The sequence below is a fragment of the Ipomoea nil genome, unplaced genomic scaffold, assembly GCF_001879475.1.
Source record: "Ipomoea nil cultivar Tokyo-kokei standard unplaced genomic scaffold, Asagao_1.1 scaffold2957, whole genome shotgun sequence".
Taxonomy (NCBI): domain Eukaryota; kingdom Viridiplantae; phylum Streptophyta; class Magnoliopsida; order Solanales; family Convolvulaceae; genus Ipomoea; species Ipomoea nil.
Window position 1 is genome coordinate 1,234,026 of NW_017619385.1, and position 26,789 is coordinate 1,260,814.

Sequence of the window (26,789 nt, forward strand, 5' to 3'; positions counted from 1 at the left end):
GAGACTCATAAACACCAAACGTGGCACAACGGGGCACGGAGAAACAACAAACGGGATAAAACAGCACCCCGCCACGCCCGTACCAGCGGGTGGTCAACCACCCGCTGACGGGTGGCACTGTACCAGCGGGTGGTCATCCACCCGCCGTCCACCCGCTAGTACGGTGGACGGTACCGGTGGGTGGTCAGGTGGGGGTTCGTCCCCCCACCGACCCCCCACTGGTACGATGGTGAACTGGCATAATTCCCTTTCGGGGATTCATCAATTAAACCTGAAATCAAGTCCAAACACATCCCAAAACATATCAACAACGACATGGACTCGAACAACAAGAATTAAACCAAGAAACACCACAATTGTACCCTAAACACAATCCCTAAACATGTCAAGACTCGAGATTAAATACAAAACGGTCCAAGAGCATCAAGAACCACAATATCATCAAGAAATCTATATGCAAAGTCTAAAAAAACAGGCTCTAACCTTGAATCAACACCCGGGCATGCATAAACCCACCCAAGAATATCACAACAACAAGATTTACAATATAAACCCTAAGGACAAGCTCTAACCTAATTAAATACAAGAACATACCAAGAACACACAGGGCCACCAAGAATATCAAGAATAACAATAATCCATATCACAAGTTCCTAAAGACAAGCTCTAACAAAGCACAAATACAAAATTATACATTCAATCGTTCAACAGAGCCAATCAATAAAAGATAGCAAGGAAAATAAGTTTTGTAAGACATGTGTTACCTCTTAGCCTTAATCAATTTTTCCTTGGCTACTAAGGTCCTTCTCTAAGATTCTCCTTCGATTGATCTTCCTAGGCTCGGTGGTGGGGAATCCCTTTTGCTAGGTTTCTTGGGCAATTTCGAGTAACAGATTTAAGAGAGGTGAGAGGGTTCTAATTGCTTCTTAATCCCCTATTTATAGAGTTAGGAAATCCTAATTAGAATCTGAATGGTAGAAGGTGTGTACTCCTTGTTCTTATCGAGCTTAAAGTCTTCAATACAGACGAGGGTCCACGATCCATGGTGGACCGTGCTAATTAATTAGGGGGAATCCTAACCAAATTAAATCATTCTTTTAACCATTTGTTAACGGGATTAATTCAATAATTAATCCGGATTTGAAGGCCGTAACACGGGGTGTTACAACTTACTTCGGGGATGAGTTTTCCTAACTTTGGTGGCTCACCTGAGTTATACCCAGCTTTGGCTAGCAATTTATGCGCATTAGGGTCAAAGCCCTCAGTACACTTTGTTGGCAGTGTATTGTATTCTCCTTTTAACACTTGAAATTTCATAATTGCTTGCAACTACCTCAACTTTTGCAAAAGGTACTATCAAAGCTTTAACTTCAATTTCGCCTTTCAAATTATCATTTAAGCTAAGCATATGTATTGTACCTTTTCTTACACAACTTTTATCAATCCTTTCACGCTTTTTCAATTAAATCTTTGCATCTGCAAAGTATGATTCTGCCTAAAAAAAAAAAATGGACTCTCATCAACTTTTACTTTATTAATCAATCCATTTTTTTTTTTCATATATGAGGCATTGATGCCAAGATGACGGAACTACATGATTATCATGTATCCACGACCTTCCTAACAAAGGTTGTAAGATGTCCTTGCGTCAATAACATGGCAAGAGGGTATTCGTCCTCAATTCTCCAATTGTTAGATCAATCTTAATAATTCCCAAAACCCTTTGCCCTCCTTGGCTAAAGCCTTGAATCATTAGACGACTTTGAGAAAATTCATTTGTGGAAATCACCAAACTCTTCATTGTTCGTAGTGTTAAGATATTAACCGCGGAACCTTGATCAATCAATATCCTCTATGTTCTTGACATCTTCACCACTTGTAGTAAAACAGTGACTTATTGTCCCCCTCATTCATTGGATAATGTTTGTGCAAATAATCACCTAATGTTATAGGAACACGAAACCTTTTTGAATAAGTAAGTTCCCTCCTAATATTTGGTGTTTCACCTAAAGGCTGAGCAATATTGAAAATGCAGTTATTCAGTGATTTCTACCTCAACTTGTCTAACAATTCTTTGATTATCAAGTGATGTTTTTTGACAATGACGCCGAGTCATAGTTGTCTAGCGCTCAATTTCCTCTGTATCATACCAACTGTGGACGAGATAGAAACCTCCCGAATACAAATAAGCTCGAAATCACCAAACTTAATGGTAGTAGCTATTGCATGTGAACAAATTTCTATCTCTTTATAATATTTTTCCATCAAGGGAGCAAATATTCCAAATGTAACTGAAATTTGGTTTACGTTGGCTGCAAAGTCTGTCTGCTCAATCTTTCATTCACGGGCTAACCTCATGACTTTTTCTTTGAAAGCAAAACATCTCTCAATTGGATGTCCCAATAAGCGTTAATACTTGTAATAAATGGGATCATTCAGCGTCTCTACCTCATTGTGTCGTTTCATTTCAGGCAATTCAATAAACTTCATTTTCAACAACTCTTCAGACATCACCGGCACAGTTATGTTTATAAGTTCTTTGACTTATGACCTAGGGTTTGCCCCCATTCTTGATTTCTTACCTTTTACTCCCCTTTCGAGAGTTTTGAAAATGACTTCCTCTAACGGGCTGTTTCATCCCAGTTGATGTCATTTGTCCTCCATTTGCGACAATGCTCAATTCCATATCATGAGCACGAGAAGTCCATTCTTCAAATGTCTTGGGTTTAATACCCTGAAGGATATAACATAATTCTCAATGCATGCCTTGGATATACATATTAATAGCAGAACTTTCACTTATCTTACTTTGCAGTTGAGAGTTAAGTTTCTCTACTACTCAATATAGGCAACCACAGGTTCATCTTTTCACTGCGCAAGTGTTTGTTAACTCCATCAAGCTAACTTCTCTTCTAATGTTGTAGAAGCGATTCAAAAACTTGCATTCCATTTGTTCCCAACTATCAATAGAACCTGGAGTTAAATCCCTATACCAATCGAATGTGTTTCCTTTTAAGGAATGGACAAACTATTTCACCAATAGATCCCCATAAGTTCTTGCGTCATTACATGTTTCAACGAAGTGTGCCACGTGCTGCTTTGGGCTTTCTTTCACATCAAATTGTTGAAGTGAAGTGGTTGATAACCTATATGCACTTTCAGTTTCTCAATTCGTTGAGAGTATGGCTTCGAATAAGTGTAAGAAGAATTTCATTTGTCAAAATCTCTCCTTTATTGTCCCAACAATGGAATCCCTCAATTGATCAATTGGGATCATACCATCAGAAACTTGTATATTTGTTCTAGGGATCTGTGGTTGTGAAACAACTTCTTCGGGTTCTTCATGTTGCTTTCCTTGAGCACGACTTGTCTCTCCCTCAGGTGCATTTCTAAACTTACTATGCAGCTCAGCTATCTTCTTATCTTGGTTAAGCACAAGAGTCGTCAAATCCCCTATGGTTTTTGTTAGATGTGCCAACTGTTGCTCTACTAAAGTAGCATTTGTCGTCATTGCATGCATGACCATGTAAATATGAGACCAATTTGGAGCAGCTTTCTCCAGAGAAGGTGAAACAAATTTAGACTCAAAATTTCCAACTTCATCATTAATAAATTTCTCTTGAGCAAGAACGTTGTCTTTAGCCTCGATGAAATCATGCAACACTTGGTGAACAATATTCATAGCATTAGTAGTTGCTCCATGAGTTTGTGAACTTGGATTGTCCTTTAACTTAAAGGGGTGTGAAGAGTTTGGGTTCTAACTTTACTCCTTGCCAATGGACTATGGGCAGCTTGGCGAGAAGTGTTGCAAATAACCGCTGTAGACTTGGAGCTAGCAACCTTAACTTGCTTAACTAGATATTTTGAAGCCATTCGAACAAACTTGGTCGTAAAAGACCTAGCAAACCTAGATAAAAATATTTATCTTTATCAAATTTTTAGTTTCAATAGTATAATTGGTTTGAATCAATATGATATTTTTATTCATTGGTTGAATCGGTTACAATAGGAAATAGAAGGATTATTTAGAACAAAAAAAAACCATTATTCAAGTCTTGCAAATAACCAAGGTGTTCTAGAATGCACGCAAGAGGTTCATGACGGCATAAAGTTACAACATGAACACACGAAGTCAACCAATATATATTCATAATCTTATTTATGTTGCGAGACAATTTATAATTTGTGTTCTACTCATGGTAGCTTGATTGCCGTTGGTAAAGCTCCATCATATCATATAACCCAAATAGTTTTTGGTACACTGCCATGGAATCGTCAAACCGATAAGACTCAGGTTACAAGTTTTAAGTTTCATAACTTTAAATTTACCGATGCCGATACTATGATACGAATGTGCATAACATGCATTGGTTTTTATTTGCAGATCACTCACCTGTTTCAAACATCCCAACAATAAACATTGTGTATAACATATCTATGAATAATTATGCAGTAGAAACATTGCTTCCGCAGCAACGTAAACATTACTGGACATTGTGTAAAGGGAAGCTAAGATATGGTTATGCGGTGTCACAACAAATATGGGTGTAGCAAGACTTTGTTATGATGTGAATAAATTTTGTAAATTTATTATTAATACTGGTTATCGGGAGGCTAGTATTGGTAGTTTGTCCAATGTGCAATGTAAAACATTCCCTAAGTTGAGAAGTCGAATGTGTCAACGTCGTCCAAATCATGAAAAATCCACGCCTTCTAAAATTGTAAGGCTTTCTTGAGGTTGTCGTTGAACTGTATCTGGATGTCTATGATGTTGAGTTTGTTGTTGAATGATCTCCTTTGGTGTCATGTTATCTTGAAATAGCGGAGATTTGGTACTTCCTAGGTATATACTTCATTGTTGCACTGAGCCGCAATGAGGTTTCCATCAGTGCGAAAATCCATTGTTCATATAGTTAATGTGCAAGTAATATGGTGCAACCACACTTTAGATCACTACGCTTTCTTCTAATTGTGCGTTTCACTTTGTGATGTTTTATTTTAATGTTCTCATGGTAATAACCCTGCATTGTAGATAATCTTTGCATTTACTTTGAGGGATTGGGGTCGTACTGTGGGAGATGAATTTAAATTCTTTGTTTTGGAGCATCCAATTCTTGAGGGTCACGTTTAATTTAATATATAAATCAATGTTTCCCATATATACTATTAATTAATTTAATTTAATATTTAGAGCAAAATATTAAACAAATAGTAAATACTTTACCAATAGGATGGTGACGATTGATGAAATAATAATAGTGTGTTTATTGAGTGTAATTGTTAAGTATTGGTTAGAGCTAAAAGTGTAACAGTTATCTATCTTTCTGCTAATCTCTGTGTATAAGTAGTCTTGTAATCTACGCTCAATAAACACACTATTATTATTAAGTTGGTACCAAACATTGTTAAAAGGTGTTGTGTTAAAGTCCTCTTGCGGTTGATGTTAAGCTTGTGGAGGTATGGCCACCGGTTGCCCATACTGCGACGTCGACGCTGCCCGGCAACATCGACAAACCTCCGATAGCAAGTCAGGGCAGTGTGCCCGGTTGCGTCGCACAGCTGGCAGCGGACTCCACCTCCGCGTCCTCTCTGGCCACGATTGCGGCCGCGGTTGTTATTATGACGACCGCGACCGCGACCATTGCTGGGGGGTGTCGATGAGTGTTGCGCAACCAACACTGCCGGCTGAAGAGATGACAAAGTGGAGTCCTCCGGGAACATGTAGTGGTGGGTAGACAGAAGGTCTGACACCTCTGGGATCGTCAGCGGCGCATTCTTAGTGGTCAAGGAGGCGACAAGGCTTCGATATTCCGGTCTGAGTCCCCAGAAAACATGGAGGTTCTGTTCATCCAGTCCTATTGGGCATCTTGCCTGGGAAAGCTGTTCGACTAGCACTTGAGCCCTGCCTAGATACTCCGTCGGAGTGGAGTCCCCTTGCCGGAGACTTTGGAGCTGAGTCAGGACGCTAAGCGAACGCGCACGGGAGGCGGAGCCGAGGGCAGTTTCGATGGAGACCCACACCGATCGCATCGTGTTGTGACCTATCGCGAGGTATAGAACCTCCTCCGACATGGAGGAGATTAACATGCTTAAAATGGACTGGTCCTGTTGGACCCAAGTGGCGTGAAGCGGGTTAACAACCGGTGCGGCGGCGGAGGAGCCGGCGAGAGTTTCTAGAGGACACGTCATGGTTCCGTCGACATAGCCATACAGGTTCTGTCCTAGCAGGAAAGGTACTAGTTGGGCTTTCCAGAAGAGATAATTGGCGGAGGTGAGTTTGAGGGAGATGTAATGGTGGGCTTTTTGCAACATGTTGGAGTTCCGATGGCCAGCTCCGGTGACGGCACCAGTAGAACCGTCGGGGGAATCGGGAGTGGGTGAGGGAATTTCGTTGGTTTCCATAGGATCAACGAGGCTCTCTGATACCAGATTGATGAAATAATAATAGTTTGTTTATCGAGCGTAGATTACAGGACTACTTATACACAGAGATTAGCAGAAAGATAGGTAACTGTTACACTTTTAGCTCTAACCAATACTTAACAATCTAACTGACTAACAGTGACACCTACCAAAATATTTTCTTTACTATAACAAGGTATAGAAATTACAAAACTACATTGTGGGATTTATAAAATTGTTATTTTTCGTTTATATATCTATATCTACTATATCTACTATATCTACTATACTAATAAGAGCCCAAGAGAGTTAGGCCTATAATGGGTAGAAAAAATAACGGTTAAAATTTTTAATCAAATGAATGGCTCAGATTGATCAGATTTTAATTTTTCCTTAAGATTTCCTAATTTATCCTTAATGGATATGATTATCCGTTAACTTTTCCGTTAAATTTTTTTTTTAAAAAGAAAATTATTCATTATCAATAAATTAAATAATAGAAATAATTTCATTAGTTATATTGTCTTGATTTTTCTCCAATATAAAAATTCTTTACATTCAAATTCATCAATTGATTATATTCGCTACATTGTCCCTACAATGTCTTTATTAAAATAAAAAATTATTCACTCAATAAATTAATTAAGAGAAATAATTTTATTAGTTATATTGTCTTTATTTTTCTCCAATGTAAAAATTCTTTACATTCAAATTCATCAATTGATTATATTCACTACATTGTCTATTATCTTTTTTGTGCACTATTTTTTTAATTAAATATCAAAGTTATAATACAAAATAATGTTATATATTTATTACCAAGTATTTTATTAATACCATGAAAAAAATTTAAAAAATATAATTAATAAAGTCAATCATATTAACTACTTGAGGGATTTGTTGACAAAGAGATCAGAGTATTTCAAATCACACAACAAATTGAAGTGAGAACTATCTCGCAATGTTCTTATTTGACAATCAACAGTTAGTGGTTAGCGTTAGCGGATTTGACCAGCGAATTATATCAATGGATGGTAAAAAGATATTTGAAAAAATTAACTTTTTAGATTAACATGTAAAATGATCTAAGGGTATACATATAATAATAATAATAATAATAATAATAATAATAATAATAATAATAATAATAATAATAATAATAATAATAATAATAATAATAATAATAATAATAATAATAATAATTGTTTTTAAAAAAATAAAAAAAATTAAGCCAATCATATTAACTACTTGGGAGATTTATTGACAAAAAGAGTATTCAAATCACACAACAAATTGAAGTGGGAAACTACCTCGCAATGTCTTTGTTGGACAATCAGCAGTTAGCTCTTCAATATTAGTATATATTTAATACTTTATGCCCTAATTTTTATTTTCTCTCCCTTATGTCCCGTATTTGGTTTCAACCATACCTATACAATTATTTTATTGACTATAATCAATCTTGACTATATTTGTGACAACCCAAAATTTAATTTTATAAATTCAGTTTTTAAGAAATTCCAAAATAGCCATTTTCACTCTATAAAAATTTTTGCGATGAAATTGATGTTTGAATAAAGTATTTTGAGCCACTTTTAAGTAAATTCAACACCGGAACTTATTTCAATTCCAAAATCCTAAATTTTCGGGTACTTCGCTTACCACGTTTTAAACTGAGAAACCTATCTGAGTGAGACCGGGAGAAATTCGAGAAGCCTAAATCAAGTGTTTGACTAGGAAACATTTTTGGGAAAATTATCTTTCAACCCCAAACCTACCTTAAATATCAATTCTAGCCTTGGTCCATAGAGTATGGTGAACCACACCACTCTAAGAGCTTTTGTCTGATGCAACTTTCTAGCCAAGCTTTTACCATTTTTCCCTCCACCAATCATTGTTGAATCACCTAGGTTTTGAACCACTATAAGATGAAGAGTTAGCAGACATTTTCCTCTTGATTCTCTTCCTTGTCTTCCCCACACAAACTCCCTGAAAGAAAACACAGTAAGTTTCCTAACATTCCATTTCTTAGCTTTCATCTCTGAGATTCTAGTTCTTAAGGGTTGTTGTGTGGTTTGTTTGAGGTGTCTAGGAGGTGAAGGAGGTAGTGGCTGACTTGGGAAGAATGAGGAATCCCAACAAGAAGATAAAACAACAAAGGTATAACCCCATGGACTCCCATCTTAAGTTTTGGCTCTGTGAAGCCTTGTTTCATAGGTAGAAATGAGTAGAATGCTAGATTTTTGAAGTGTTTGAGCTATGAGGTGATCTATTACTTGTCTATGATGTGTTGTTGATGATTTGGGAGTGTTTGGTTGCCTGATTTTGTCTTACAGATGAAGGAGAGACTCACTGGTGCACAAACCAGTGTGCACCAGATGAGACACGGGACTAGCCAACGGCCCTAGGCAGGGACCGTTGGCAAGTCCCGTGGAGGAGCGGCCCCAGGGCACGGCTCCAGGTCAGAGCCGTGGCCCTAGGCCTCTGCCGAGGCGGTCCCAGGCAGCAGGGTTCCTCTAGCCCCGCCGCAAGCCCCGTTGATGTTGTCCTGTGCAGTGGTTCAGCTACGTTTTGTTTTGGACCGGGTGTCACGGGCCCTTGGGGCTCGGTACCATAGGTCCGTCATGACGCACGTTTGGGCTTTGATTTCGTTGAATTTGGAGTAGAAATGAGCATTTTGTGTTCGAATTTGTGAAGAAGTATGTTACAGAGAATTGTTGTGAAGGTTTACTGATACGAACTCGTATCAAGCCGGCACCGCTTTGAGTGGATGCAGACTCTAGAGTTGGAATTAGGGGAGGGGAAAATCAGAGAGAGATAGAGAGAGCGGGAGAGAGAGGGATTTTAGAGAAGGAAGATGATAGCATAGAAGAAAAAGATAATAATAATTCGCATGTCTTTCCCCCTAGCATGCAAGGTGATTATATACTAAGTTACTCCTATTATGCTTAGGACTATGATTCCTAATTAATATGATATAATAATTTATTAGGACTAAACTAATGTGTCCTATTACGAATAAACTTAGTCTAACAAATGTAATCAGCCATCCATGCCGGTTTCCTTCGTTTTCTCCTTGGCCTAGTAGCATGGGTTGTTCTTGATTTTCACCTTCTTCTGCTGTGGATATACTCGTATCATTTACAGTGAAGAAATTGCTAATTGTTGGTTTTGGCTATTTATTTGAGAAGCATGAGAATTATATGAGTGTTAGATAATGAAATATGATCAATATTTGTTAAGTTTTGTTAGAAAAGCATGCCTAGGGTGTATGTTATGATCCATAGAGATTATTGTCAAATTCCAAGTATTGAAGTCTACAGAGCATGTTAGTCTTAAATGTTATTATCCAGAGAATGAGTTTAAATTGAGCAATTTGAGTTCCAAATGCATGAGAATTATTTGATATTATTTGTCAGATTATGAATTTCAAGCATGATTATGTGTCGTTTGAGAGTTCACAGTAATTTATGGAAGGGAAGTATGTTGTACAGTAAATTGCATTCCAAGCATATCATGTTTTAAAAGTGCATAAGTGGCCAACGTGAGGCTAAGTATTATTTTTCAAAACTCATGAGCATGTGGAAAGTCTTTATCTTGTTGCATTGAGAATTTGTTGAGAAGTGACATGCATAAGTTTGCATAAATAGAAGAGTTGTCTGAGATATATATACTATCTATATAAGTGACTAAGTGAGGTTTTGGAGGAACCGTTGGGATTATGTCCTTTCGGAGTAAAAGAGAAAGTAACGGACATTGCGATCCGACAGATTTATCATGTAACGTGGTGTATTCCACGTTACGATGTTGGTGACTGCCCACCAGGCTTGGAATCCTGGTTAGGGGGTGTGCACACTAAAAGTACGATACCTGATTCCACAGAGAAAGCAAGCAAGAAAGAAAGATAAAGAACCAAGAAAGTGGTTCTGTGGGCGAGTTGAGTATGTGACCGTCTAGATTGCCGAGCCGGTTAGGTCCATTCACGATTTGTGAAGACCTACCTCCCCAAGAGTTAGAGGTTCCGTAGCTACGGATGTGGCGGATGCACGAGATTGCACCGTACGCTAGGGCTTCGCTGCGGCGGAGTACCTGCCTCGCACAAGAAGAGAAACGAGAAGTATGAGAAAGTTTGAGCAAGAAATAAATCGAGTCAATAGACTCAAGAGAAAGAAAGCGAGTCATTGTGACTCTAAGAAACCTCCACAGAAAGGTATTCTATTTTACAAACGAGTGTATGAGTATACTTATAGTATTGCACGAGATTGCATAATGAGAATGTTTGCACGAGATTGCATTTGAGTATAGTATTGCACGAGATTGCATTTGAGAATGGTATTGCACTAGATTGCATTTGAGAATGATTAACCAAGATTGTATATCGAATATGATTGCTTTAGTTGCAATTTGATGTCTTATACATCTAGTTTACATGATGAGAACTTGAAAGCATGAAGATAATTTTGTATTGATTGTTGGCATGCAATTGATTGATAGCATGAGTTCGTTATGATGAGTTTTGTTATGAGAAATATGTGTTGGTGTATTTATGTTGATGAGTTATATATATTGAAGCATGCATGATGATATTATAGGTTGCGAGCATATAGAAAGTCTGTGATGTATCTTAAAGTTGTCTAAGTATTGAGATTGCTTGATTAGAGTTTGTGAATAAATGTTTTTCAAAAGTATATATTGTAGTACTTTACAGGGTTGAGTGTGGTTATACTTAGCTTCGTGCTAACGGGTGTTTTCCTACTTGTCTACTTGTCGTTTTGCAAAACCCCTTTCAGGTGGGCCCAGCGTTTGAGAGATGAACGAGTTAGACTAGCTTAGTAGATCTAGTAGTCTAAACTCTTATTATTATTATGATGTTTATTTGATGGATTATAGACTTATGATGTTTATGTTTGGTGATAGACACCAGGATGTTTTTCCCCTTATGACTTTAAATTAAGTAATTTAAATGTTAGTTTGATTTAATGATTTAGTTCCATCCTTAGCCTGTGCAATCACCGTGGAGAGGTGGTTGTGGCGGTGACATTCCCACTAGTTTATTATTTAAGTTGTTTATCCGCTGCTTAGTTTATCTTGATTTTGGTTTTAGAACTGTAATTAAGTTTAAGAAAAGTGGGATGTTACAATATTATCTTGCATTTGTAAACTTATAATTACCTATTTAAATACGCAAATTCAACATTCAGTTATCTATGCATGAACAATTCCAATATAATCTTGCATTGATATACTTTAAAGTACTTATTTAAAAAAAAAAAAAAATTGAACATTATCCCAGTCGCGCAATGCGCGTAAAAAACTAGTAACTCTAATAAAATGTAAAGTACAATTTTATAAAACACTCTGTATTGTAACTCACTCAAATTTGCTTCATTTAATATATGTTGAATACTAATAGAGTGACAACTATAACCAAGTTCTTATTCTCCCAAAATGTTGAATCTCCAATTTCAAGAGTTCTCATATCACGACAAGTATTTAGGAGTATGTAATAAATTACAATGACTCAATAACTCAACAAACATGGTCAAATGCCATAATCCACACACTGCTCCGCTACCAAGGTTCAAACCTTAATCTTTTCTCCTAAATATTGTATACTGAACCAATGAGGTAAGCTCGTACGAATCAACATGATAATTATGAGTTTTCAAGTTTGACTCTTTGTAAGAGACTAAGAGCGGTATATCGACGGATTTTACTCAAGGGGAATAAAATAAGAGTAAGGTGTAAGCTACACGACTAAACATAGTCACGGCAGAGTCAATGGTGATTTATTATATGCGACAAGTAGACAGCAAAAATGCATAAATTCCACTGTCCGTAGCACACTGGAATGGTTTTGCATGGCCCCTGGTTTTGAAACCTTTGACTTCCACGAACTATTTTTTATATAAACCCCACACCAGCATCTATGGAATCTTTGCCATTTCAGAGGGAAACATAATAATTATCTAATTAAAATGAATCCTTGGAGAGGTCGAGAAATCTCTGAAACATCAAAGAAGAAGAAGAAGACTAAAATGAGATCCAAGAAAAGAAAGAACAGTCTCAGAAGAGAAACAACGGTTCAGAAATTGTTCGAGACTTGCAAGCAAGTGTTTTCCGATGCCAAAGCCGCCGACGTTCCGCCGCCGGCCGACATCGAACGGCTCAAGTCTATTCTAGGTATGTTGTATATACATATTCACATTCAATTCGATCCATATATTATTCGTTTTCTGATATTTTATTTTACTCGGTTTTATTTAAGGAAATGTTGAATCATATTACATTTTCCATATATGGGTAATTTCATAATACCTAGTATAAAGTTTTTATTTTAGTATTTAATTTATCAGCATAAAGATTTAAGTTAACATTATATTTTATCAAATTAATTTTTATTTATAAAAATAAGACATGTAAATTAATTTTAAAACATTTTCAATGATAAATGATGCATGTTTAATTAATTTCTTGATATGTGGGTCTTAACCTAAGAATGTATTATTGGTTTGAATTTCTTTTACATACAAAGTAAATCTCTACACATTATATAGTCTCACACTCATCCTTGCAATAAGAATCTTTAAGTATTGTTTTAAATTTATTCGTTATTGTAATTTGTATTAGTTTTAATTATTAAAATTGTATGTTTTTAATTTATAATGTAAAATTTTTAACTTTATAAATGTATAAATAATATATAGTCTATCAATTATAGAATATGTAATAACTTTAAATTTTTATAATTATAATTAAAATTTTAAAAATTATAAATTACAATTTATATATTTAAAATGTTTTTAAAATTATTAATTTAAATATTTTAATAGATCAAAGTGGATCAAATTGGGCTAACATTTTAAAAATATAGTCTAACTAACACAACACAACCCACATTAGCTCTAGCCCACCTGAGTTTTGGTGACAAATTATTGTGTGGACCATGAATATCAGATACATTTTTAATATATTAAAAGTGTATTATTTTAATATAAGTACATTATTTTTGTACTGAAGGTACATTATATAAAATAATGTACCCTTAGTATATTAAAAATGTGCTTTCAAAAAATATACTTTACGTACATAAATAATGTACCCTTGGTACATTAAAAATGTACTATTTATTTATGGTCCACACAACCATAGTCCATTTAATAATGATTGAGTTTTGGTCAGGTCGGCATGGCACATTCCACTTGCTATCACTAATTATAACATATTCTAATTGAATGGAAAAAAGAAAGAAAGAAAAAAGGTGCTATTGTTAACGAATTGATACATCTCATCTGCAGAAAATAAAAAGTAAGTGCAGTAGTACTCCAGTTTAGATACTATAGCTTTACACTATAGACTTTACCCCTTTTTATCTCTAGTAAAGCAAGAGATATATACCATTATTTGGGAAAATGGTACTTTTTCTTTTTAAGTTATGGTGACATAATCTATTTTTTCTCTCAATTATAGGTGCATTATATTCACTTTTACTTTCTTAGTCATCACTAAATTAACTATTTTTACCCAAACACATTAGCTATTCACAGTTCTGACAGTAGAAATCTAAAATTCTAAAAAAAAATGAAGATTTTTTTTTTTTTTTTGGAATATAAGTTAAATCTCACAATATCGTTGTTCTTTTAGCTTAAACGTACAAAATAGAACAAAAAAAAAAAAAGTTTTTCTCAATTCTCGTTTATTGACATGCAATTAAGATATGGATCGGAAATTAGAATGGTCAGAAATTATAGGAATAAGGGTCAAATAGGCCATCCAACTGCACACACTAATGCAATTAGACCACTGAACTTAAAAAAACAACAATTAGGCCACTAAACTAATTAATTTCTTTCAATTAGTCTAATTTACAGGTTAGTAACAGGTCACCCAAAAATTTTAAAATAATTTTTTAAAAAGTTATTATTTAAAAATAATAAATTAACATATATTAAAAAAAAAAAAACGTTTCTTCGTCTCCGGCGGCCATGGAGACGAAGAAACGTTTTTATTTTTAAAATATATTTTAATTAATTATTTTTAAAAAATATTTTAAATTTTTGGGTGACCTGTTACTAACCTGTAAAACCTGTAAATTAGACTAATTGAAAGAAATTGGTAAGTTCAATGGCCTAATTGTTGTTTTTTTAGGTTCAGTGGCCTAATTGCATTATTGTGTGCAATTCAATGGCCTATTTGACCCTTATTCCGAAATTATATTATCTTATTTATTTCGTGCATTTGGATAAAACGATTGATGACAGAAAGATTTAGCTAATGCATCTAAAAAGTCTCTCATTTTTAAAAATTTTGGATACCAACCGTAAATAATTAATGTATTTGGATAAGAATGGTCACTTTGAAGATAATTAACTAAGGAATGAAAATAGATGCACCTCTAACTAAAAGGAAAATTAAGTTATATCAATACTCCATCTATTACATTTTATCAGTCTTGTTTATTATTCATTGGTCAAACAATTTTTTTATTCTTTATTTATTTCACTATTGGAAATTATGGAATTTTCGACTACCTGAAAATGATCTTAAATCAAGTCGAAAACCTTGTTCCGACTACTTTTGGTATCGGGAAAAACCTTTGTTGCTATTTCCGACCACTTTTTGCTTTTGAATTGATTTAAGATCACTTTCAGGTAGTCGGAAATTTCATAATTTCCAGTAGTGTTTTCTTTAGTATTTTAATTATTTTAATTTGATTTTTTTGTGTGTTTAATGATATTTTTAATGTAGTTTCTAAATATATAAACTTTATATATTAATACTAAATCTAATATTATGAAAAGTTGAAATAAAAATATTTTCAATCAAGTCTTGTTAATTGAACCAGATATATGAAATAGGGCAGAGGGAGTATAATTTAGTGGGGAAGTGTCATTTCATCCAAGTATTTTTTCTTTCTTTCATTTGCATGTGTTTGTAAAAGTGAGGGGTTGTTGAGGACAAGTTGAAAAGTCTCAAACAACAATAATGGTGCCATGGCATCTCCTTTATTCCAACAAGGAGAAGCTGATAGCGATCCATAACTATGCCATGGCATCCATTCGGTATATCGTGGACCATGGTCTAAAAACGACGCCATTTCTTTAATTAAGTAAAGAAACGGTTGTCATTATATCTTAATGAAGCCTATATTTTTGGTGTATTAATTACAAAATAAACTACAGTATATCTAAAATAAAACTGTCTCACATATTATTTTTATATTATTATTAAATTAAACTGTAATTGAATTAAATTGAAATAAAATTATAATTGTGTTGAAATGAAAATGCAGTGTATATAAAATGAAACTGAATAACAGTTTCACATATTTGATGTATATTGTCCAAAGAAACTGTAATTATAACCAAATAATATTGTAGTTGTGTTGTGATGAAACTATAGTGTATATAAAATGAAATTGAATAGCAGTTTCACATATTTGAGTGTATAATGTTGAATAAAACTGTAGTTAAATCGAAATGAAATTACAGTGTATATAAAATAAAACTGAATATATTATACAAACAAAGCTATTTTATGCGGAACGAGTGCCGTTTCTTTTGACATTGTTTGGACCATGGCCCACAGACGGTATAATTTGCCCATAGCATCACTTTACTCCAACAAGGAGAAGCTGATAGGGCCTATTTAGTAATTTGAAAAAAAAAATAGTCAATTATGATCACCTAAAAAAACTAAAAATGAATGGTAATAGTAACGAGTAATGATGGTATTGGTGATAGGGAAAATCATAAGAAGAATAGATGGGATATTTGGGAGAAGAAATTAAAGTTCGAAATCTTGGTATCGACAGTGTGAGAATTATGCTTAAAGTGGACAGATCCCTTGTATGTATCGGTATTTGGTGTAAAAGGTTTGGGGATGAATAAAATTTAGTGTAAGAATATATTAAGAATTTTTATTATTATTATTATTATTATTATTATTTGTGTAAAAATTTGATGCAAATATTTTGTGTTTAGGGTTAGAAATGTCAAATTGTGGTTAGTGTAAATTACACTTTTGGTCCTATGACTATAGAAGGCGTGTTAATTTTTGGTACGTGACTTTTAAAACTAACAATTTAGTCATTTAACTATGATTTTTTTAGCAGATTTGGTCCTTCCGGCCAAATTACCGGTGAAAATTGGCCGGAAAAATGTAAACTTTTTAAATTTTTTTATTTATGGGGGCAAAACGGTCATTTTATGTTGTAAAAAAAAAGGAAAATTATTTGTTATCACTGTTACGCTCTGTGTTACGCCCGCCGGCGGATAGGAAGTCCAGTTCGATAGCTCGAACTTGAGACAAGCAATGTTGAGTTGCGCCATGTCACCGGTTTCTAGAAACACAGAGCGTAACAGCAATCGCGATGGCTCGTGGAAATCATCTCACAATTTTGAATATAGAACTCGTCGACGTCAGTGAAGATCATCCATGTACACAAGCTATTAGCGTATATTGTGCTTCTTGAGGTGAAGTTCTCACAAATTTGAAGCAAAGATAGTCCTAAAGAAAAACGTAAAAGATAGTCCTTTTTTTTTTCTTTTTTTACAACATAAAATGACTGTTTTGCCCCCATGAATAAAAATTTTAAAAAGTTTATATTTTCCGGCCAATTTTCACCGGTGATTTGGCCGGAATGACCAAATCTGCTAAAAAATCATAGTTAAAGGACTAAATTGTTAGTTTTAAAAGTCACGTGCCAAAATTAACACGCCCCCTATAGTCATAGAACCAAAAGTGTAATTTGCTATTGTGGTTATAAATGATGACTTTTCTAGGTGTACTTTCATACTTTAATTTTAATTTGAAAAGTTAAAATATATTTTTAAATTTCATTTTAAAGTTGAAAAAGAATATTTATATTTTTCAATTTAAATAATATGGACTACGAATTCCTCCATTAACAAACAAGTCCATAGTGAACTTAGTTCCTTAGTTATAAGAGTCAAACAATTTAATCCCTAATTATACATAAAGCCATACAAACGACTAGAAATCTTTGATTTTTTTACACTTTTCTGACCACTTACAAATATGGTCGAAAAAGTGATATTTTTTAAATTTTTTCGAAGGATTATGGTGTGGAAATAGGTCAGAATTTCTGACGACTTTTATTTAGTGGTCGAAAATATCGATCACAAAGTAAAGGTGGTCGAAAAAAAATTTCAATAGTTTAAATTTTTTAAACTGAGTTAGAAATTTCTGTCAATCTTTCAAGTACTCAAATTTTCCAACGACTTTACACAATTAGATGTTATTTCCGACCACTTTGTCTGGTGGTCGAAAATAGCGATAAAAGTTTTTTTGGATACCAAAAGTGATCGGAAAAAGGACTTCCGACTTGATTTAAGATCACTTTCAGAGCTTCAGATGGTCGGAAATTTCATGATTTCCAACAGTGAAAGTTTAGTGATTAGAGGACTTTGGGTCACAAATTTTGTTACTTTTACACGTGTTTGACATGTTATACCAATGTTGTTTATATTTGACACTGATGACCAGAATATGTGTAAATTTTAAAACAACTAAACTTTGGTGCATAACTAGAGCAGTTGGTTCATTTACTCTAGTAATTGAGGACTAATTTGACTATTCTATCTATTTTAGATAGTAAGTGTTTGGTAGGACGGAATTGTAATTTCATTTCTACCAAACTTAATGGAATAAAAATTTCATTATTTTGTTGGGGGATTACAATTCTTAGGTTCTCCATAATTGCAATTTCATAGTAAATTACGATTTTGACATTATTATTATTATTATTATTATTATTATTATTATTATTGTTGTTGTTGTTGTTGTTGTTGTTGTTGTTGTTGTTGTTATTATTATTATTATTATATAAGGACATTTTAGTCTTTATTGACTTATCCCCTTTCAATTCTCAGTAATTTTATTTTTGTTTACCAAATAATGAAATTCAAATTTCTACCTCATTCTTTTTTTTTTTTTTTTTGGAATAACAATTTTTTCCTCCTAATTTCCTCTAACGCCCCATAAAACTAGAATATCAAATAGTTCAAATTTCAAAGGCTAGTGCTTGAGTGCATCCTGCACCAATGCCATCATTCTAAATGAATATGTAATCCTCAACATTGCATATAATAAACACTTAGGGTTTGTTTGGTTCAAACAATAGAATTAAAATGGTAATGGTAATGGATTTAAGTAGAATGGATCACTTTGGAATTGGTAGTAAATAGGAATTGGCCTGGAATCAAAATAAATAAAATAAATAAATAAATAATTAATTAATTAAAATAAAAATAAATAAATATATAAAAATATATAATAAAGATAGATACACATACATATATGTGTATATATATAATGCATGAACAATAATCTTTTTTTTTTTTAATTTTTTTTTTCATTTTTTTCTCCCTTATTTTTTATTCTATTGTTCAAAAGTAGAGAAGTAAAAGTGTAATGAGTTTTGTAGTTATTAAATGATTTGATTCAAATAGTAGGATAACAAATGTTAACAAATTAAACATGATAATGAATATCAAAACTTATAGTAGGGTGTAAAAATCTCCAACCAAACACACCCTTAAAATTAACAAAATTAGTTTTATTAATGAAGCCAAATAAACACATAGAACAATCTATTTTGAGAAAGAAAAAAAAAAAAAAAAAACACACACACACACGCACACACACGGGCACACACATACTTACAATCTAAGGGTGTGTTTAGTTCACACATGGGAATCAGAATCGAAATTAGAATCAAATACTTTGTAATGGTACTGTGTTTTGATAAAAGTATTTTGCATGTTTGGTAGTATGGTAGAATTGGAATGATTACCAATATGGATGTTTGGTTATGTATGACCCTATAATAGAAATAAATATTTTAAAAATACAAAAATGTAAAATTTAAAATTAAGTAAATTGATCATAATATAATGACATCAAAAGCACCAATATGAACAAAAAAAAAACAAAAATAAGCACTAATCCATACTTAAAAATCAAATTACCAATAAGATGGCCGGAATAATATTCGTTTTTAATTAAAGGGGCAATTAAATCTCATAGTTGTATTTTAAAAATTGTCAACCAAACATTAATTATGATTTTGTTTCACTTTCTTGGTATGTAAACTTATGACCAAAACACACCCTGAATGAGCATTCTATTTTGTAACAAAATGTTGATGTTGATGGTGACGTGTATGTCTTACTTTACATATATGCAGATGATTTGAAGCCTGAGGATGTGAATCTTCAACCAAATATGAATATTTTCGAGACAACTGAAACTCAACACCCTCCAATAGCCTACATTCACATATACGAAAGCAACAAATTTTCAGTTTAGTCTCTATTTTTCTCATCACAAATTATAATGCAAAACATCCTTCATTATACTGCATGCAACATAACTTTTTTTTTTTCTTTTTTGTTGCAATTGTGGTAGTACAACTTATTGAACAGATTAATTCTAGTTTTGGTCATTCAATTATTGGTTTTTCAATTTTTGTGCTCGAGTTTAAAATCGACCAGTTTTGGTCTTTGACCATTGAAAATCTATCACATTTAGTCATTCAACAAATGTGGCACATTTTTAATAGTTAAAGACCAAATTTAGTTGATTTTGAACTTAATGATCAAAATTCGAAAAACACAATAGTTAAAGAATTACAATTAGAATTAACTCATATTATAAAAAGTAAATAAATAAAAGGGGCTGGGGTAGGGGAGGAGGGCAAAAGACACTTTTTATCCTTGAATTGTAAGGGAATAACACTTTCAATTCCTAAATTGTACTTATCATCATTTTTTCTATCTTAATTGTCTGCAAAGTGATTTTTTGTGGTTAAAAAAAAAAAACCATTTTTGCAAACAATTAAAGAACAAAAAATAATGTCGTGGGTGATTTTATAATTCACAATTATTATTATTATTAAATGTTCTATTAGATGGGTATACATATATATGTGTTAGAATTGAATTGAAGTATGAATGTGATGGAGTAATAAATAAATTGATGCAGATTGGGATTTTCTGCTTACCAGCTTCTGGTGTTATTCCGCTTCATAATCACCCTGGCATGACTGTGTTTAGCAAGCTTCTGTTTGGATCAATGCAAGCCAAGTCATATGATTGGGTTGAAAGAGTTGCCACATGCAATAAACACAATGGGAAGAACCTCCAACAAGGTATATATATATATATATATATATATATATATATATATATATATATATATATATCCATACATATATATATATAATCCATACTTTTAACAAACACGGGACATTGTTCTAATGGATGAGTTGGCCTGGGGCCGGGGCTTGGGCTTGGCAATTGGTCTAGTATATGTTTTACGAAAATCTATATTTTCTTAATGAGATTGTTGGGCAGAGGCGGGTAATCGGTCAAGTTCAGAAATTGGTGGCTAGAGAAATTTGTGGGCGGAGGTCTAAGTGTAGTAACTTACATCTTGAAAATGTGATGACGATTTATAAGGAAATAAAATTGCGTCTTCCCTACAAGCTATAATTTTGGCGTAGTGGTAAGCACTTATTCTTAACAAGCTAAGTTGTATCAGGATCCGGTCGCAAGAGCAAAAATTGTACAGTTAATTAAGGCTGGGAAATTGTTAGATGGAGACCAATAATGAGCCAAGTCTAGTAATTAGGGAACGCTATGCGGTGAGCACCTGCCCACCTTGCAAGGTGGGCACGGTTCCATATATATCAATAATTTCTATATTGTAGATTCATAATTTCTATACTGTAGATTCATAAAATTTACTTTAGATTCATAATTTCTATACAGTAGATTCATAATTTCTATGCTGCAAATTTATAAGATCTGTACTGTAAATTCAGAATTTCTAAACTGTATAGTTATCAAATTATGAACATATAGTTCTCTGATTTGTAAAAACAGAGTTCAAAAATTGAAATCTAAAGTATAAATTTTATGAATCTACAGTATAGAAATTATGGATATGGAACCGTGCCCACTTTGCAAGGTGCGCACGTGCTCACATTGCAAAGTGAGCACGTGCTCACAGCATAATTATTTACCAGTAATTGGTGGCTAAGGAATCTTGACAGATGTCGATAATGGGCCAAGTCCAACAATTGGTGACTAGAAAATCTTTACTATAAACTATAGCTTTCAGCGTAATGGTAAGCGCTTATTCCAAACAGAGGTATTGAATTTGTACAGGGTTGTGTCACCAGTTAGCACGAGTTCATGTTGAGAAAGAGCTGACAGCACCTTGTGAGGCTTCTGTACTGTTTCCAGCTGCAGGAGGCAATTTGCACTGCTTCAAGGCCATCACTGCTTGTGCCATATTAGACGTTCAAGGGCCGCCATATTCAGAAAGCGAAGGCCGCCACTGTACATATTACCAAGATTTCCCTTTTCCAAGATTTTCAGGTTGGTTTCTACATACTCCATTTTATTAATTTTCTTTACCATAAGTTTACCATTACGCTAAAAATTACAATTAGTAAAGAATCATTAACTTTATTTCCTTTTAGATGATCATTACATTTTTTTGAACTTGCATCTTTACTAGCATCCGCCCAACAATCCCTTCTCTAGCCATATGGCTACTATTACAGGCCTGGGTCCAACATTGTTTTATATATATATATATGAACATGTGCTTAAATGAGAACGTGAAAACACATCATGTGCATCCATCTAATATTTTTTAATGGTCTAGATTAGATTAAGTGTGTGTGAACGCGCATTAAATGTGTGCGAACACGATTTAGTGTGTTTGCACACATTTAATGCGCGTTTACACACACATAATCTAATCTAAACTATTAAAAAATATTAGATGGATGCACATGTGTTATCACGTTCTCACCGAAACACATGTTCTCATATGATCCTAACTATATATATATATATATATATATCGGCGCCCTGTTCCCATGCGGCGGTGCGAATTGCACTACTAGGTATGTATAATGTACTACATCGTGATTAGAAATACACTAGAGTGAAATGCACGAATGCGCTACAAAAATGCATCACAACCCTGGGACATGCGGTCATGCACCATTAGATATGTATAAATGTAACACAATATGTTCAGAAATGCACCAGGGTAAAATTTCACACCCTGGTTCATTTCTGAACACATGGTGGTTCATTCTTGCATACTTAGTGGTGCATGATCGCCCGTCCGCACGCATGGCCGAATTTTGGGCCGTGCAAGAAGGGCAACAGCACATGACCTCAATTTTTAGAGAGCCACATATTTATTTTTGGCCCAGCTACTCAAGAAATAAAAAAATCTGCAGGCTTAAAATTCTATTAGTTTTTTCCAAAATCATTTCTCTCATAATAATTAGGACTTAATTAATTGAGCATGATATAACCATTCTCATATATTTTACAGTATTGGTATTAAAGATTGCGCTTATACTTTTCGTAGAGTCTCATTTATTTATAAGAACCGGGTTACAAAAATTCAAAACCCGGCGCTATCTGCACGAGAAGGTCTGTCCACATTGTAGTATTATATATATTACGTAATCGGATTGCTTTAATTTGCATTGCAGATAGTGTAGAATTGGAAGCTGATGAGGATGTGAAAAGTTATGTATGGCTTGAAGAGAGGGAGAAGCCTAAGGAGTTTGTGGTGTATGGTGCACATTATACTGGTCCAACAATTGTAGGAATTAGGGACTGAATTATTATTCAACATCCCATCCCACCCCATTGGTCTCTTCATTTTTATTTTTCTTCAACAATGTGATAAATCATATGCAGGGACACTCTTGGAGAAATGTCATGAATGGGGATAGACTCAAGCTCTGTTAGATTAGTTTCATCTTACGGGATACAGATATAAGTGCACTATGCACACAAAAAAAGAAAAAGTGATAATGTAATAAATTGGTTACATACAAGTATTACAAATCAGATCAGCAATTGCTTTTTTATTTTTATTTTTTAAAACTACAAGCTAACATATCTATAGTATTACAAATCAGCACTAAAGTGAGAAATGATGAAGCTATTTTAACAATTCATTGAAGCCTCTAGAGACAAAGACCTCATGGATCAGGTCTCAAGTTGATGAAACCTGTAGAGCATTTACCATGATTAACGATCGTACAAAGCCATCACACACCACCTGGAGAAAGGTTTGCCGGACTAAACCTCAAGATGGTTTTGTTAAGTTGAATGTAGATGGGGCAGTGGATCAGAAGTCGAATAGAGCAAGATGCGGTGGTGTCGTCCGTGATAGTTCAAGCCGATGGATCAAAGGTTTCTGCTACGGCATCGGAAATTTCACTCCCCCTGAAGCTAAGGCATGTGCCCTCCTAAAATGAATTCAACTTACAATATCTATGGGCTTCAAAAGAGTAGTAGTAGAGAGTGATGCCCTGGAGATTATCAACTTCATTAATAATCCCAAACCACCCACTATTGCGCCTCACAATATATTGAAGCTTGCAGGAGAGAGTTGAGATATTTTGAAGTATGGCAAGCTGAATCTATTGCTAGGGAAAGCATCCAAGTAGCTAACTATTTGGCTGGTCACTCTAGTTTCAACCATAATGGTATTCAAGTTTTAACCTCACCACCTGAAGAAATGTTTGGCCATTTGGAAGATGACCTGGATGGGATTCCCCACGGGTGTCACATGTATAAATCATCTGATATACTTTTGTAAATCTCGGGTTTTCCCCCACCATATTAATATAAAAATATAGTATGAGAGATAAACGTAAATTATAAAAAAACTTTCATCTACCTCTATTTAGTACTGAATATTTTTCTTGTATGTCAAGAATTTTGTTTTGATTCCTTAAATTATTCTCACTACATACATATAGACATGTAAGTATTAATAGCCTATTTGATACCTGAAGAGTTTTAAAAATATTATTTGCTTTAATTTGATCATTTTGTTCCTCTTATGCTAGAGCTCTTTCGAGATTCTATGGATGGTGGTGCATGCCCGTTCTTAGTTGGTGGAGCGATTTGTCTGGTTAAACGACGCATACCAGGGATCGGAAGATGTTGCTTTTAGGACTCCGTCGACACCTTATGAGAAATAAAAGTCTTTGGGTTCTCGGGGATGTATGGTCGCAAGGCTGAAACTAAAAGGAATTAACAGAAGGACACTACTTGGAGTGGAGCTTGCGGCTTAATTTGACTCAACACAGGGACCATCACAATGCTTTGTTTTAATTAAACAGTGGAATTCCCCATGTTTGTACGACTTCTAAGTTGGCTATTTGACGCTCGGGGAAGGCCCTCGAAGGAGCCGTTCTCAGTCCGTCCCTTTAAAGGGATCGCTCCACCAACTAAGAACGACCATGCACCACCACCCATAGAATCTCGAAAGAGCTCTCAGTGTGAAGGGGGTGAAGATCGTGAAAGCCAGTGTGGAGGAAGCGCCTGTTAATGTTGGTTCTCCGGCCAACGTTGATGTTGTGCCTCCGGGTGTGGCCGCTGAGGCTTCCCCGGTTGAATCTACTAGACCCGTGGGTGAGTTGGAGGATGCGGGTGGCTCTCGGTTTGAAGACTCCGGTGATTGCAATGGCAGTTCGCAGATTGGTTTAGGTGGTAAGGTTGCTGCTCCGGTCGATGAACATCCTCTGGAGGATGCTTTTGGTGTTAGGGAATTATCTGGTAATCCTGAAGCGAGCTTGAACATCACCAAACGGAAAAAGAAGAAGAAGAAGGCGGCCGGCATGGAGTCCACTCGCATGGACTTCTAACTGGGTTGTTCCTCGACTTCTACCGGCGGTGGGATGGATTCTGCCGGTGTTGACTCTACCGGGTTGGATTCCTCATCGTTTCTATGTTATTTTTGGTCTTTTTTCGCATTTTCTGTGTTTTGGATCTTTTTTTGGGTTCTCCGATCTGTTCTCCGGCTCATCGCAACCTCGTTTGGTGCTATCGGCGGTCTCGTCGCTTTTCCGGCGGGGTTGCTGCCGCCGGCGGTGTTAATTATTGCATGTAATTAGTTTGGGCGGTGGTAGCATTGGAACTCTTCTCTTGGGTGGTGCAAGATCTTGCATGGGAACTCTCATGGCATTTGAATTTCAAATCTTCTGATGATTGAGTTGGCCTGATCGGTCAACGGAGACACGTAGCTTAGAACCGGGTTGACCCGTTCTCTTGTGGGTTGACCCGCGTGTTGGTGCCTTTGACTTTTGTATTTTCTTTGTTATGATGCGTTCAAGATCGCTTGTTGGTGGACTGGCTAGAATGTGTGTGTTGCTTGCTTAGACCTGTGTTCAACTCCTCATGAGGTATTTTTTTTGGTGGTGTCTGTTGCTGGCCTTCGTAGACTGATGTCCTAGGGTGGCGGTGATCAACCCGTTCTCATTCAGCTTGACCCGCTAACTGGATATATTGATATTTGAAAATTTCTTGCGACTAAGTTAACAAGTTCGATAGTTGGTGGAATGGTCTGAGCGCGTGACAGCTTATTGGTTGGTCTGGGTTCAATTCCTTGTGAAGGCATTTGGAAGATCTCTTGCTATTTTGCTTAGACTATGACCACATTTAAATATCTCATTTAATTAGTTATAGTCCGGTTTGCTTCTCTTCTCTACATGTACTCAGGGGTATGCCCCGGTGATGCTTGTATTTGAACTTTTGATTTTTATTTACATTCCGCATTCATCGAAAGAGCTCTCAGTTTGGCAAGAGTGTTTCACTCTCTAGAGAGAATTCTCTTGATTCTCTCTAGAGTGTCAGGCCAAAATGAGTTCTCTCATTGATTTTCACCAGTGAACGAAGAATTCATTTTGACCCACTGAAAAGTCTTCACGTTTTTTTACTGATTTTAGCGATTGAGAACTCTTTCGAGATTTTATGGGTGGTGGTGCATGATCGTTTTTAGTTGGTGGAGCGATTTGTCTGGTTAAATAATGCCTACAAGGAATCGGCGGATGTTGTTTTTAGGACTCCGACGGCACCTTTTGAGAAATCAAAGTCTTTGGGTACCGGGGGGAAGTATGGTCGCAAGGATGAAACTTAAAGGAATTAACGGAAGGACATCACAAGGAGTGGAGTTTGCGGCTTAATTTGAATCAACACAACGACCATCACAATGCTTTGTTTTAATTAATCAATCGAATTCCCATTATCCGTACCACTTCTGAGTTGGTTGTTCGACGCTCGGGGAAGGCCCCCGAATGAGCCGTTCTCAGTCCGTCCCTTTAAAGGAATCCCTCCACCAACTAAGAACGAACATGCACCACCACCCATAGAATCCCGAAAGAGCTCTCAAAATGTTCAAGAAAGGAAACTTGGTGTGATGGCCGAGATCTATGGAAGGAATCCGGAAGACCAGGAATCGAATCCTGGAAAGAGCATTTTTGGAAATTGCATGGAATACTAGCCATCACGTGGGGAAGATTGATCTGCATG

The 26,789-nt window shown here is 35.1% G+C and overlaps 1 protein-coding gene and 1 long non-coding RNA gene across 2 annotated transcripts; both read left to right on the forward strand.

Moving 5' to 3' along the window:
- The first annotated feature begins 12,323 nt into the window (after nt 1-12,323).
- Nucleotides 12,324-23,305, forward strand: LOC109162813 (plant cysteine oxidase 2-like). The gene is made up of 5 exons (XM_019311506.1): nt 12,324-12,585; nt 19,613-19,728; nt 20,410-20,575; nt 21,597-21,809; nt 22,952-23,305. The coding sequence occupies exons 1-5, from the start codon at nt 12,381-12,383 to the stop codon at nt 23,080-23,082; spliced, it is 831 nt and encodes a 276-aa protein (XP_019167051.1). The 5' UTR covers nt 12,324-12,380; the 3' UTR covers nt 23,083-23,305.
- A 1,266-nt stretch (nt 23,306-24,571) lies between these two features.
- On the forward strand, nt 24,572-26,450 carry LOC109162814. The gene is made up of 3 exons (XR_002051161.1): nt 24,572-24,760; nt 24,969-24,976; nt 26,065-26,450. It is a non-coding gene; the product is annotated as an uncharacterized LOC109162814 (long non-coding RNA).
- The last annotated feature ends 339 nt before the right edge of the window (nt 26,451-26,789 follow it).